Consider the following 16,063-nt stretch of genomic DNA (forward strand, 5'->3'; position numbering starts at 1 on the left):
CCACCCTTCTCTCCTATGTCTCCTCAGGGGACGGACTAGTCATCATCCCTCAGCATCAGTTCGCTGTGAAGACTTGAGAACAGGCGGCTCATTGCTGTTGTCTGATTAATAACACTGTTGGTTCACTTCCAGGGTGTGACAATCTTTGCACAAACACAAAATCAACTCATCTGGCCTTACTCTTGGCAAGCCAATGAGGGCAGGCATCCAGGATGTGAGAAGAAATATGCATTTTAAGTCAGGAGAGATATCTGTGCCACAGCATGCTCTAATTGCCTTGTCAACATATTAACCATGGCTGCATGTCTTTACGGCCCTCACACTTCTTCATACTGGCCTGAGAGATAGGGGACATATATTCTGACTTCCCACATTTGGCACATTCTCCGCTTCTATATCTCTCTCTCTGAACTTCTGCAGTTTCTTAAACTCCTTTTTGGAAGATGTTTAGAAATATGGAACCCTATTTTGAGATTGAATTTCAACTGCTTAATGAAATTCTTTAATAAACATACTGAGTTTATGGACATGATATTAGCTGCAAAGTAGGTTTGGGTAAGATTCTGTTGTTCCTCTAATGGGTGTATTTATTTAGGTTGCAGGTCTGGGAAACTGAGTCAGGAGGATAGTAAGTTTGAGTCTTGCTGCAGAGTGAAACTGCCAATGAGTAATAGAAAATAAATAAAACCTGCTTTTCATCCAATAGTGTTTTTCTACATCAAAAAAAAAAAAAGCCAAAACCAAATTTGAAAACTCTTAAGTAGTGAATGTGTCCTCAGTCTACCCATCATGCACTGCACCACTTAATTTTTCTTCCCAAGCCATCTCTGCCTTACACTTGCTCTCTGCAGAGGACAGACCAGAGGTTGCTTGTCCCTTTGCATCCACAACCAACTTGCTACTGAGACTTTGCTTGCTTTTCCTGCTCGGAACCTGGAAATTTGGTTGTTTTGAACTCATAGTTACCCCTGTGACTTTTAAGTTCTTTTTCAGAGCCTTAATACACTTGTTACTTATAAGAGCTCAGAAATACTCTTTCATCCAATAAATTCAGGGCTGTGTCTTGGTTTGGATTCCCCCAGGGGAGCAAAAAATAGTAAAAGAAGCCATCATGTTAAATTAATTTATTTGAGATGGGATCCCAGTGCTGAGGTCGGGGAGTAGACAGGGAGGGTCTCCCACTCCCAGATAAGAAGATATCTGCAACTGGCATCTCTTTGCAAAGGAAAAATTTATTCTGTCCAGTGGACTCTCCCTGGGTAAATTATCTACACTTAAGGGCAGAACCCCAAGCCCAGCAGTAGGTGGACAACAAACTAAATGGTATCTTTGAACACTTCTTGATGCATACTAGTTTGTTTGGGCATTTTGGGGGTGTCTTACTCATCTTTTTCTTGTATATTACAGTTTCTGATGTTGTGCTTTCATGGCTGTGGGTGTGTGTTATTGTTTGACTGTTTCTAATTCTGATTATTTCTTTGTTCATCTGATTGTTTTCTAAAGGAAGAGTTAAAACAGGCTAAGTCAGGTGGGTAGGATCTGGGAGGTGTTTCAGGTGGGAAAATATGATCAGACTACAGTGTTAAAAAAAGGTATCTTCAATTAAATTATATGTGGACAGTAAAATTAGTACTAATAATGAATTAAGAGGTCATCCTAGAGAAACAGCACAGGGGAGGAACCTGGGCCCAGGGCGTGTGGGGGGGGGGGGGGATAATGAATGTGAGTGATCACACCAGCTACTTCTTCAAGCTTAAAGATCAGTCTTGCGGAGAGCTCTAACTATGGCACAGAGCACACATGAGAGGCCAGTGAGATGGCTCAGTGGGTAAAAAGCACTTCTTACACAGAAACTCAGCAACCTGAGTTTGATCTCCAGAATGCAAGGTAGAAAGAGATTCAAATTCTCAAAAGTGGCCCTCTGATCATCATGGTCCTTATGAGCCAGCTATCTATCTATCTATCTATCTATCTATCTATCTATCTATCTATCTATTTATCTCTCTCTCTCTCCACACACACACATTAAATTAATCCTATTATAATAATCCAATGTCTCAAATGCAGAGCAATGAAGCCAGGATATTTTCCCACTGACTTCCCATCTGTTACATGATCTCCTTTTTCCTTACCTCATTTTCTCAGTGAATCCCGGGGCAGGGGTCATAAATAGGCCCAGCAGCTGCTTTCAGCTACTAGATGTCAATGCTAAGCAGGCCCAGCAAACTACTTAGGACAGAGGATCACAACAGTCTTTCGACTGGTTCATAGAAGGCTCTGTCTGCTGCTGTAACAAGAACAAACTTGAAGTTGCTTCAGTCTTCAGTGTCCAAGGGCAAGGCCCTGGAAATGAAGACTTTGAGGAACTTGCAATCCTCAGCAAAACCATCTCCTGATATTTGTTAAGGCCAAGCGAGTCAAACAGCTATCTGATTCCCTTCAGGGTTCCAAAACTAATACATTGCCTTCCTGTGCACACACCCCTTTATCCCAGTGGATTTTTTGCCTCTTCTCTGCTCTATTGTAGCTGCTTTTTCTCAGACTTTTGCAAAGGAAATGATAGCTACTCTTCCATCCATGAAAACATTAAATTTGTATATTTTTTGTATGCCATGGAATGCTTACACAAACACACACACACACACACACACACACACACACACACACAAATAGTATAGACTTTAATGACACTAACCGTGCTTTATTTTCCTTTAAGCTAAGCCAGAAATTTTCATGACTGTGGAAAACAGCACCATGGATGTCGTAGGAGAGGTGAGTCTCACTGGATCTTTTGAATATGGATAATATTACATGCCAAGCTGCATCAGACTGCAATGGTTGCCAGGAACTTTCCCTCAAAAGACTTTATTCCTTGGCCCTTAGCCAGGTAACTGCTGCCGTGAAGAAAGACAAGCTGAGGTGATTGGGAAACTGCATAGAAATGTTTACTGCTTTCAGCAGGCGTTGGCTGCAAACTTAGGGCTTACTTTCCTGGTGTGTGTGTGGGGGGGGGGGGTTCAATTGTTTAAACATCTCTGAGATTAAAAACTGAAGGTAAGTGGGGCAGAACCCAGTGTGAATCCTGGTAGAAGAGTTTTACTCCCCTGTCATTTAATTTGTTGTTTTCCTGAGTTCTCATTCCCATTGCCTTGAGGAGAAGAACGGGGCCCTCCTGTCCTCCTCCCAAACCTGCCTATGTCCCTGGAAATAAGAGGAAGGGCGGGAGAAAAGGGAAAACAGAACAGGATTTGCTGAGCTCACAAGCTTTAGAGTCGCCCTCAGCTTCTACTCATTGGATCTGAACGCACTTCCCAGCTGGCTGTGACCAAGGACAAATTACTTCATTTCTCTGTAGTCAGTTCTCCATTTATATGACAGATCCAATAATAAAATCTGCTTGTTGTGGATTCAATAATGAAATCAATGTCTGAGTAATTCTTAAAGGAGTGTGTGGCATATGGCAAAATGGCCAATAAATATTACGGCTGTTATCACTGCTATTCCTGGTTTACCATTGTTTTGTTTTGTTTTTTGTTTGCTTTGGTTCGGTTTTTTTTGTTTGTTTTGTTTTGTTTTGTTTTAATACACGTTTTCTTAGTATAGCTTGTGCTATCCTGGAAGTTGCTTTATAAACCAGACTGGCCTCAAACTGCCTCTGGATCCTAAAGTGCTGGGATTAAAGGCAGGTGCCACCATGGCCCACAACACTATTACCTGTTTTAATTTGCTGTCTTGTGACTTCACCTAAGCTTTTCAAATCCCAAAGTAAAATAAACATTCTCATGAATTTTCTGTTTTGTGGTATGAACAAATTATATTTTAACTGTTTTTCACCCCAAGAATATTGTGATTTTTGATCTTCCTGGATATCAGTCATTTAATTCCATAGCTGCATATAAACCATGACTCAAATTCTGTGTAGTGATTCTGAACGACCTTAAACATGTATTATCCAAGTATCTGTGTCTGTTAATTGGTATTAAAATTTTTAACACAATAAAGGCAGATTTAATCATTTATGTTCTGTTTCAATTAAATTCAAAGTTTATCACTGGGCTTCATTCATTTTAATGGTTTACATAAAACAAATAACCCAGCAATTCAGCGTTCAATACATGTGTTTGCTTCTTCTTAGAACCTCTTGCAGATTCTTGGAGCCAAGTGATTCCGAGTAAGATGACATCAGAGCAGATATGAAACAATAAAATCAGATCCAAGAATCCCAGTTGACAGTTTAAAAAGGAGTGCTTTTCGCATTCCACAAGTCATAAAATTTCCTCTTCAGCACCCATGCAAGATGGCTAGGGAAACAACGGGGCAGGCGCTGTTCCCTGAGAAATCAGTGAATACTCATCTCTCTCCAACTTCATGTAACCATGGCCTGGCTGGAGATGCTTGGAAATCTTGCCAAACATTACTAACCCCTTACTCTAATATAGTTTTGGTCTTTAATAACTCAATAACTCACTAACTATTCCAAGCATTTTAATATGTTCTTGCTTTGCTTTCAAACAGGCTCCAAAATAGAGCATCTGCTATTTTATAGATGGGAAATTAAAGCCTGGAAGCCCTGAACGTCTGACTGAGTAACTAACAAGAGGCTGAGCTGGCATGCTTTTAGGCATCCAGGGAGGATGGGAGAATGAGAAGAAGTGGTACCTTGATCTGATAGCATGTAGACTGGAATACAACCCAACTGTTACTAGTTACATACCAACAGCAAATAGTTAACCACTGTGAGCCTCCAAAACATTGGGATAATACATATTTGATAAGATCGTTAGGAGAATTAAAGTAATAGACAGTTCTCCAGTCCATGGAACACAGTAGCTATCTAGGGGATATTTTTCCTCATCACTTCTGAGTCTCACCCTGCATCACCAGCCCTTTCCCTGTTTGTGCCTTCCTGCCTCTGCTCTGAGATCAGTTCTAGAACACAAAACTAGATAAAGAAATGGAAAACTAGGACACATGGTAGAATCTTCTAGAACTGGGTTTGACTTCTCCATCTAATAACTTGAGAAACTAGAACCTTCCTTCCGCATCCATGAAAGGGGCACGGGCTGATGTTAATGTCATAAGGGTGATGGAATGGTCAAGCTGTTTGGAAAGCACCTGTCACCTGGAAGCCACAAGGGATCATGGAAATTTCCTATCCCTAATTCCCTAGGAAGGTATTAAGTTCCTAGGGAACTTCAATCCATGTATTGAAGGCCCATGTTTATAGGCCTCAGTGTAAGATTTTGCTGGGGGCTCAATCTGTTATGAGCTGTGATATAGTGTTATTTGTAGAGGAAATTTTATCCAGCAGTGTGGCTGCTCTGGCAAGGAAGCCCATCAAAATACCTTCTAAGTCTATGTGATCTGGCTGTAATATAGACACTCCCTTAGTACACACCATTAATTCCCAAATATGAAAGTTTTTAGCTTGTAGAAGGAAGCAGCCTTGTTCGAAAGTGGTGTCTAATTGAGAGGCAGACAAAGTGATGAATTACAGAAAGATTTAATTGAATGAGTCAGAGATAGGATATACCCAACTCTCATGAGAATAGCATAGGAAGGAGAGGCTACTAAAGAGCAAAGCAGAGAGAGAAAAGTGTGTGTGTGTGTGTGTGTGTGTGTGTGTGTGTGTGATTTTTCCTGGCACAGTTTTACCAAAACATATTGCAGAGAGAACAATGAGAAGAAGCCAAAAATTAGAACATATTGCCAAAGTTAGTATGAGGCCAGGCAGAGCAATTCAGTGAGCAGACAAAAGAAGCTGGGTTGAATCAGTCAGCTTGGAATATTAGACTGTCTGGAGGCTAGAAGGTTCCAAGATTAGGCCTAGGGATACTTAGAACGGAGAAATGCTCTAGGCTTAGGCCAAGCCATGTATTCACATAGTATGGGTACAGCTCTCATCCCATGCCTTTATCTGAGGAAACAAAACCAACATTTATAGGTATTAGTAAAATTTACAAAGTTTGTGACCAGTGCATCTTTTCTGTACAACAGACAAGACTCAGCATTATTCTAACAACTATGTCTTTTAGACTTAGATTAGTGATGTCCATAGAAAATAGGCTACCTGTGCATATGATGATGATGTGTGTTCCTGAGGACATGACTTTATCAGGTTGCCACACAGCATCCAGATTCACTCCTGCAGCTGAAAGAGGTAAATTTACCCTAAATTTTAGAATCCCTCTATGTAGCATTTTTTTTATTAAACTAAAAGATGCCAGACCAAACAGTCCACAAAGTTCACACCTGCTAATACAGCAAGGCAAGAGACATGTATAGAATCTCCTGAATTTATTGAGCAATTTGAACTTTGTGAACAATTCAAAAGCCACAGTGTCTCCTTTAGACTTGTGCTTTTTGCTTTACCATAGTAACCTCCATGGACTCTGTACTTACTATTACATTCTTTTATTATTTTAATAAAAATCTAGAAATATTATGTGTAAAGCAAATGATCAAACACACAACACAGGAACAAACACAGATTAAGTTTATTTTGTCTAGAGTGGAAGAGAATCTATATTAACAAGACCCATGGAAATAGACCATAACCAAAAAATAAAATGAATATGGCAGTTAAGAGTCTGACATTAGCAGAACTCTGGTGAGCTTTTATGGAATTCAATTAGCTGCATTTATTTAGAGTGTTGCAAAACTTGAACCTTTATACTTTCCTCAGCATTTTTCCCTTTTTTATTAACTATTTTTATACACTCCATAATTTATTTCCCACCCTGCCAACCCCTGTCCACCCTCCGACTGACTGTTCCACATCCCATACCTCTTCTCCTCCCCACTGTCTCCATGTGGATGTCCCTACCCCCGACCCAACCTGACCTCTAAACTCCCTGGGGCCTCCAGTCTCTTGAGGGTTTGGTGCATCATCTCAGAACAAACACAGACCCGTTAGTCTTCTGCTGTATGTGCATTGGGGGTCTCACATTGGCTGGTGTAGGCTGCCTGTTTGGTGGTCCAGTGTTTGAGAGATACCAGGGGTCCAGTTTAATTGAGACTGCTGGTCCTCCTGCAGGATCACCCTCAGCTTCATTCAGCCTTCCCTAGTTCAACAGCAGGGGTCAGCTGATTCTGTCCATTGGTTGGGTGCACATATCTACATCTGACTTTTTCCGCTGCTTATTGGGTCGTCCTGAATGCCGTCAAGCTAGGTCCCTTTTTGTGAGCACTCCAAGGCCTCAGTAATAGTGCCAGGCCTTCAGATCTCCCCTTCAGCTGGATCCTTTGGGTCTGTTGCTGGGCCTTCTTTTCCTCAGGCTCCTCTCCGTTTCCATCCTTTTACAGTCTCATGCATGCGATTTATTCATTTATTGTTTTTTAAGAGATTGGGTGTGACAGCCTCTTTGTGTAACACAAAATGGCTCTGGCTCCCAGTGTCTGGGCATATGACTTCCGGTAGCCATCATCATCTATCTGCACCGTCAAATACATTAGGCCTCAGCCCAGACAGACAGACACCGCCCTGAAAGTAGCCTTAACCTTAGGAAACCATATGGGCAGGAAAATTTCAATCCTTTGAGGGAAAACCAAATTGTATTATAGAACCGCCATGTAGCCTGGCATGTTCAGACTAATGTTTGTTCCACAGATAATGACAGGAGAAAACAGTCTCACCATTGTGACTGCCTCTGAAGTCAGTAAGCGTGAGCCAGGTTCTCAACCTTCCTAAAGCTGTGACCCTTTATCCTCATGTTGTGCGGACCCCCCCAACCATATTTTTTGTTGCTATTTCAACTGTAATTGCACCTCTAAAAGACTAGCTGCATGGCAAGTTGGCAAAAGTGTAATTTTTCTACAGTTACAAACCAAAATGTGAAGATCTGTGTTTTTTCCAATGGTTTCCAGTGACTCCTGTGAAAGGGTAATTTGACACCCCATCCTTTCCCACCCTACCTCGGCCAAGAGGTTGTGACTTATAGGTTGAGAACCACTGTTTTAAAAGCAATACCTCCATACTTCCGTCACTTTCAGGAAGGCTGATGTTGGAACATCTATCCTCAGTGAGATTAGGGGACACTGTCTCGCCCTCCTCTTATCCACCCTTAGCTCTCTGCTCTGTCCGCATTAGCTGCTCTTCTCATTACTGTCACGAAATACCTGACAGAAACACCTTAAAGGAGGATGTGCTGCCACTTAACAGAGGGACATGGTCATACTTTCAGAAAACTGTGGCTGGAGGAGTGTGACGTCACTGGCCACACTGGCCACAGTGAGAAAGATGAATGTTGGTGTTGAATTTGTCTGTCTCCCTTTCTCTCTTGGGTCCCAAACAGCACAAGCTGACCTCAACCCCACTGTGTTGCCAAGAGTGACCTTAAGCCCCCATCCTTCTGCTTCTGCCTCCAGAGTGCTGGCATGACAGATGTTGGCCCAGCTCCTTTTCCTTTTTATACAGTGGAGACCTTAGTCCAGATGTTGTCATCCACATCCAGGACATGTCACTTCAGTTAAGCCTCTTTGGAAACCCCCTCATAAGTCCACCCAAGGTGTGTTTCCAGTGAGATTCTAAGTCCTGTCAGGGTGAAAATGAGGATGAATCGACTCATCAAAAGGAAGGAAAGGGGCTGGAGAGATGGCTTAGCGGTTAAGAGCACTGACTGCTCTTCCAGAGGTCCTGAGTTCAAATCCCAGCAACCACATGGTGGCTCACAACCATCCATAACTAGATCCGACACCCTCTTCTGGAGTGTCTGAAGACAGCTACAGTGTACTTACATATAATAAATAAATTTTTTTAAAAAAAGGGAAAACAGCATACAGATACTGGAAACTCAAGGCAAGATTTAACATACCAGTATCTACAATACAGGAAAAAAAAAAGGAAGGAAAGAACAGAGAGGCCGCTGAGAAGCCACCTCAGTAACATCTCATCGCAGGCAGCCCCGTACAGAGGCCACAGTCCCATCCAGTATGATTTATTTTTTTCACTAAGTTCATATTTTAGACATAGGCTCAGCAATCCAGGAAACTTTCACTCCATGTGGACTATTAGAGTCTTTTTCATTTCTTTTTTGTTTTCAAAGCATCTCTGAACATTTGAAGATGAGCCTTTTAATAAAATATCAGAGAACAATGGCTCGCCATGCAACTAGTATTTTTGAGGTGCAAGGGAAATCTAAAATGTACTTCTCAAATAGATGTCTGGTCTCTGGGCATGAAACAAAGGCAACACATTAAAATTGTGCCTCGGGGCTCTACGAAAATGTCCTCTTTTGTTCAGTCATGCTGGTGATCATGGTATTCGTTATGAAACTTTCTTAAAGTGTCATTTCTCTTCTCTCTCTTCAGACTTCTCTCTAACATGTTTTCTTTATAATTGTCTCTCCTTCACTTCCCCTCACACTGCCTCCCTTCTTTATTTTTCTGGGTTTCACGTAATTCTTTCTCATGAATTCTTTGTCTCTCATACCTAGGAGTTGATCAGGTTTGAATAGATTTGGCCCCCACAGACTCATGTGTTCTAATGCTTTGCCCACAGGGAGTGTGTGTCTTTGTTAGAACAGATGTAACCTTGTTGAATGAAGTGTATCACTGTGGGGTGGGGTTTACCAGTCTTCTCCTGTCTGCCTTTGTGTCAAGGCTTTGAATTCTCAGCGCTTCCAGGACCATGCCTACCTGGATGCTGCCACGCCTCTGGTCTTGATGATAATGTACTGAGCCTCTGAACATGTAAGCCAGCTCCAATTAAATGCTGTCCTTTATAAGACTAGCCTAATTCATGATGTCTCTTTACATCAATAAGACCTTTCTCAGGAATACCTTAATGTGGAATAAGATTAAAGTTTTAAATATTTCTGAGCAAATTATAATATTTCTATTCTTTAATTTTTATTTTAAACTTTTATTTTAATTACTTTTACTTTAATTATTTGTGTGTGTGTGTGTGTGTGTGTGTGTGTGTTATGTATGTGTGAGTACAGGCACACATGTGCCATGGTGGACATGTGAAGATCACAGGATAACTTTCAGGAGTTGATCACCCCTTCCACAGTGAGTTCTAGCGACAGCACTCAGGTTGACCGGCTTGTCCAGCACGTGTCTTTTACTGTCCCACCCATATTGCCAATGTACATGTTTTATTCTTAACATTTAAGCCCAGTGAACTGAGAAGTATTTTTATTTTCTCTGCCCTAATTATACATTAATTAGTTTTAGTTAGATTGTTAAAAAAAAACTCACAAGATACAGAAAAATTATACAGCCGAGACAGCTTTAATGTGAGAATAAAACACAGTCTTAAGGCCAGAACAGAAGACTCACTGCAATGGAACAGAGAGCTCAGGTGGAAGGCTTGGTGCTCTCAACACTGGATCACATAGAATAACCTCTGTATCCTGTCTTGGATCACCAACACAATGGAAGCTAATACCTCTGTCCTGCAGCAGAGTCTCTGCTTCTCTGGGGAAGGGCAGCTCAGGTATGCACATTTCATTTGAATCTTCCAATCCACTGAAACCAAGGACTGCTGATCGGTGCATTCTGAACTGAAACAACTCACACATCAGCAACCAAGCAACCCATATGCCTCATTAGTGACTTTCGAAGTTCTAATTATGGGTCAGCAAACCCTGGGAAGCCTGGAGATAGGCATTTGGTCTGCTCATGCCTGCAAAGATGAACTCAAGGGATTGCTCATTTCTTCAAAGCAGCCCGTTCAGTACATTGCTTCGTACCTAAGCAGGAGCTAAGATGATGAAATCCAGGGTTTTTGGAATGCCTGTCCACAAGCAGAGTTTAGACAGGATGGACAGGATGTGTGGCAGCAGGCAGGTCCTTGCCTGGTCGCAGGCATACCTCCATCTCAGCAATCTCCTTCTACTTCATCTCCAGGATGGCTCTTCCCCATCCTCCAGGGCCTCTTCATTTCCTCTCACACTCCTCTCCCTCCATTCTATGGCCCTCTCCATCCTCAGCACTTCCTCTCCACCCTGGCTGGCCCATCCAGTTAGGGCATCCACATGATCTAGGAGCTTGCCCCAGTCCCTCCTCCATATTTTTAGGGAGCCAGAGGCATGGTCATGGTACTGCTCCATGGGAGTGTGGCCACCTCAATCCAACTCCTCTCTGCCAGTGCTTTTCAGATGCTTTGACAGGACAGTTGTACCCATGGTGACCCCTCAGGCCAGTCACTCACCTGCCTGACACAGAAGTGACAGGTAGCATATTTTTGGGATGGGGCCCAAGTGGCAGCAGCGGCCAAGTTGGAATACTGGGCTATTGGGTTTACTTACCTCCTCCTTCATCTTTGAAGATCCTTTTGGCAGAATCCTGGTTCTAATCTTTGAAGATCCTTTTGGCAGAATCCTGGTTCTAATCTTCTCTTCATCCTTTCCTGGCCTCGTCATGTCTCATCGTCCACAGCTGCTATTAGAGTGTGTAAAATGTCTAAGTTGAACAATAAGGTTGAGGGATTGTCGGGAAGGGACTGGGAATTCATAAGAATGATCTAAAGCCACCTACACCTGCCGATGTGAAGTTCTGAATTTTCTGCTTTACTGGAATACTGGAGTGAGTCAGGTTCTAGCAAAATAGCCAGTGTACTCATCATTTTCCCTTCCCCAAGTACAGCTGGCCTCCTCCTCAACAAACAGATTTCTAGTAACAAAGAAATTCCCTGCCCAACAAGTACAACTCTCTTGATTGAACTCAGTGTTCTTGTTTTTTTCTTATCTTTTTTTTTTCATTTAGTTCTTATTTTCTTTATTTACATATCAAATGTTATCCCCTTCCCTCATTTCCCCTCTCAAAACCTATCCCATCCCCCATCCCCCTGCTCACTAACCCATCCACAATCGCTTCCCTGTCCTGGCATTCCCCTACATTGAGCCTTCATACCCCCAAGGGCCTCTCTTCTCACTGATGTCCCACAAGGCCATCCTATGCTACATATGCGGCTGGAGCCATGGGTCCCACTATGTGTACTCTTTGGTTGGTCATTTAGTCCCTGGGAGTTCTGGGTGTACTCGTTGGTTCATATTGTTGTTCTTCAAACAAGGGTGTAAACACTTTCAGCTCCTTGGGTCCTCTCTCTAGCTCTTCCATTGGGGACACTGTGCTCAGTCCTGTGGTTGGTTGCCAGCATCTGCCTCTGTATTTGACAGGCTCTGTCAGAGCCTCTCAGGAGACAGGTATATCAGGCTCCTGTCAGCAAGCACTTCTTGGCATCCACAAAAGTGTCTGGGTTTAGTAACTGTATATGGGATGGATCCCCAGGTGCGGCAGTCTGTGGATGGCCTTTGCTTCAGTCTCTGCTCCACAGAGTCTTTTGTCTTCAGTCTCTGCTTCAGTCTTTTGTCTCTGTATTTCCTCCTGTGCATATTTTGTTCCCCCTTCGAAGTATCCACACTTTGTTTTGGTCTTCCTTCTTCTTGAGCTTCATATTGTCTGTGAATTCTATCTTGGGTACTCTGAAATTCTACTAGCCCAGACCAACCAAAGAGTACACATGGTGGGACCCATGGCTCCAGCCGCATATGTAGCAGAGGATGGCCTTGTGGGACATCAGTGAGAAGAGAGGCCCTTGGTGGTATGAAGGCTCAATGTAGGGAAATGCCAGGACAGGGAAGCAATTGTGGATGGGTTCCATGGATGGAACTAGAAAATATCATCTTGAGTGAGTGCATACCATGTGTGTTCTTTTGTGATTGGGTTACCTCACTCAAGATGATATTTTCTAGTTCCATCCATTTGCCTAAGAATTTAACAAATTCATTGTTTTTAATAGGTGAGTAGCACTCCATTGTGTAATTGTACCGCATTTTCTGTATCCATTCCTCTGTTGAGGGACATCTGGGTTCTTTCCAGCTTCTGGCTAATATAAATATGGCTGCTATGAACATAGTGGAGCATGTGTCCTTATTACATGCTGGGGAATACTCTAGGCATATGTCCAGGAGTGTTATAGCTGGGTCCTCAAGTAATAATATGTCCAGTTTTCTGAGAAACTTCCAAATTGATTTCCAGAGTAGTTGTACCAGTTTGCAATCCCACCAGCAATGGAGGAGTATTCCTCTTTCTCTACATTCTTGCCAGCATCTGCTGTCCTGGGAGTTTTTTATCTTAGCTGTTCTGACTGGTGTGAGGTTGAATCTCAGAACTGTTTTGATTTGCATTTCCCTGATTGCTAAGGATGATGAGCATTTCTTTAGGTGCTTCTCCACCATTCGATATTCTTCAGTTGAGAATTCTTTGTTTAGCTCTGTACTGCATTTTTAATAGGGTTATTTGGGTCTCTGGAATGCAACTTCTTGAGTTCTTTGTATATTTGGATATTAGCCCTCTATTGGATATAGGATTGGTAAAGATCTTTTTCTAATCTGTTGGTTGCCATTTTGTTCTATGGACAGTTTCCTTTGCCTTACAGAAGCTTTGCAATTTTATGATGGCCCATTTGTCAATTCTTGATCTTAGAGTATAAGCTATTGGTGTTCTATTCAGGAAATTTTCAAGTATGCCCACATACTCAAGACTCTTCCCATGAACCCAGTGTTCTTAGACACCTATTACAACAAGCACTTTTAAATATTCAAACATCAGGTTTTTCCTTCATTTCCCCTCTTAGCTTCAGGTTAAAAAGTTCCTGTGCCACTTAACGGCCAATTGTATTTTAGAGGCTGTAGGAACAGATTCCATGCTGACAGCTCTCCGGGTGCTCACAGGTAGGGCCCCACAAGTTAAAGGCACACAGACATACTGATGGGAGGAGACTCTTGCTTTTTACATGTTGCTGCAGTGTGCAGTCTAGAAGCCAAAAGAGCTCTTGAGATATAAGTAGGACAGTTCCCAGCATAAGTTTGACCCTAGAGCAGTCTCTCTGAGGTTAGGAATCTAACAAATCTCAACAGCAAACTTAGCTGTTTATATCAGGACTGTCTGGCAGGCTAGGAGGAGAAAGAAATGGGCAAGTCCTCAAGACTGGGCTCGCCTGCTTGTCTTCTGACCCCATCTTGCTATGCTTCTCTTTTCCTGGCACAACAGTCTGCAAAGCCAACGGGCACCCAACCCTTCACCAAGCACCATTACAAGTGTTTTCCTTATTTGTCCAATTTCAAATCCAGATAAATAAACCGAAAATTACACTGCATCTTAAAACTTCCTCTGATTTCTCTCTCCTTATTAGGTCTTTTCATAAATGAATGAGAAATGTATTCATCCGGCTTGAGGCGATCAACAGCCCCCAAACCCCCTTTCTGTAACTTTAAGTTTTTTCAAATCCTATTTCTAATGATGGTTGTTAAATGCTTTATCCTCTCTTCTAGCCCACTACCCACCAGAGGTAGTAGAAAATAAAGGAAACAGGGTGGACCTGTTTAGAAATGGTTCTTTGGTGTGAATGCCATCTGCATTGTCAGGCTATCAGCACTTCAGTGCATTGGTCAGCCAAGGCTGCTGGATCCACTTCCAGATGCTTCATGGATATCCCAGCAGTTCAATTCAATAGTGACAGAGTAGCAGCAGATGGCATTACCTAGCAGGAATAGCCAGGGAGGAGGGATTCTAACCAGCAGGACTGTCAGACACAGTTCTCAGCTGTGCCTCTCCTGAAGAAGCCATGATTAGTGAAGCAATGAGACCAGCAGGCGTTGTCCAGCTAGCTCTACCGGCAAGCCAAGCTAGGTCCTGTCACTCCGGTTCTGTCCTTTTAATATTCCCTCCAAACATCATATGTCCTTAGCATGTGAGTCTTAGCAAAACTACACATGATAGTATCTCAGCTGACATCACTCTGCCAATCAGCTGAGTCTGTGGAAGTTGCAAGAAGCCGAAGCACACTACCAGAAGATTCTTGGTGTGGTTTCTCTCTATGGAGTCCCAACAAATGGAGCTCAGCTACGCAATGTAAGACAGACCAATACATGTGTGCCGTTCATTAGTGAAGAATCCTTCGTCACATTTCCTTTCCCGTGCTTGGTTTAGCAGAACATCCTTCTACCTGTGTCTGCTTCAGTGAAATGTTCCTTCACAAGTCTGGCTTATCTTTTCACTGTGTCCACTTCAGCAAAAGGTTCCTTCACATTTGCCCCAGACAAACGCCATCCAACACATCTGACTTTCCAAAGAATCCTTAAGTTTCCAATTTATCCCCCTCCCAGTCACAGTAGGCACTCATAGCCAAGAAAGGCTCTGAACTTGTTGTTAATTTCTCTGGTGCTCTGTGAGAACACTCATGCACAACTTGATTAGTGAGGAGCTCATGCCTGGTCCTAGGAGGAGAACTCTTCTGGGTTTAGTTCCCTTCCACTTCCAGGAGGGCTTTGTGTGGAATGGCTGTGCCTCTGCTTGTGTGGTTTTCTGGAGCACTCAAACTCAAATACAAATCTAATGTCTACCTCCTCCACAAATAGAAAGAAAAACATGTCTGAGAACTGGCTATGCAGCAAAGCAGTAGATGAAGTGCCTTTAGGCACCGTATTTGTCTTCTGGATTATTGAGCCTCTCCAATGTAAGAACAATATAAGACAAAGTGGGGAGGATGGATTATAGCCTCCCCCTAATGCAATGAACCCTGTGACTTCATGCATCCTACCAATTCTATGATCATAACATTTTTGTATTTAGCTAAAATATATGGCTGCTTTGAATGCAATCAGCAGAATAGTCGTCAAACTTGGAGAAAGCAGGATATTTAATGAAAGAAAACTGCAAATTCAAAGAACACTGTCATACTAAGACATGGATTTTGGAATGCTTTCATTGAGTTCTGCAATTAGAGTTGGGAAAGCTGAAATGCTTGTGGCTTGTATTCTCAGATAGATAGTCACCACTTATGGAAAATATATACTACTTTTGTGTTTAAACTGGGGAAGCAAAACCTCCCCAGTTTAAGGAATAAGGAGATATTCTTAAGGTCTTAATGACAATTTCCACAGGAAGAAATAGATTATGGTATAAAAGAGCAGAGAGAAATTTCACAGTGCAAATATGTGGAGGATTAAAAGTTACATTTCCAGCAGGGCAGTAGTGGCGCACGCCTTTAATCCCAGCACTTGGGAGGCAGAGGCAGGCAGATTTCTGAGTTCGAGGCCAGCCTGGTCTACAGAGT

At 42.5% G+C, this 16,063-nt stretch overlaps 2 protein-coding genes across 6 annotated transcripts in view; one reads left to right on the top strand and one right to left on the bottom strand.

The window, feature by feature from the left end:
• Positions 1–16,063, top strand: part of Cd96 (CD96 molecule) — an 89,917-nt gene that overhangs the window by 27,597 nt on the left and 46,257 nt on the right. For all 5 annotated transcript variants that reach the window (XM_052158535.1, XM_052158537.1, XM_052158538.1 and 2 more), the window contains exon 5: positions 2,717–2,772. In XM_052158535.1, the coding sequence (XP_052014495.1) occupies positions 2,717–2,772 (56 nt within the window). The remainder of the gene's footprint in view (positions 1–2,716; positions 2,773–16,063) is intronic.
• Zbed2 (zinc finger BED-type containing 2) lies at positions 10,756–14,574 on the bottom strand. Its single transcript, XM_052159079.1, is given in 4 exon segments — positions 10,756–10,865; positions 10,868–11,138; positions 11,141–11,235; positions 14,523–14,574. Coding segments are annotated over 4 exon segments (528 nt in total).

The sequence above is a fragment of the Apodemus sylvaticus genome, chromosome 15 (assembly GCF_947179515.1).
Source record: "Apodemus sylvaticus chromosome 15, mApoSyl1.1, whole genome shotgun sequence".
Classification (NCBI taxonomy): domain Eukaryota; kingdom Metazoa; phylum Chordata; class Mammalia; order Rodentia; family Muridae; genus Apodemus; species Apodemus sylvaticus.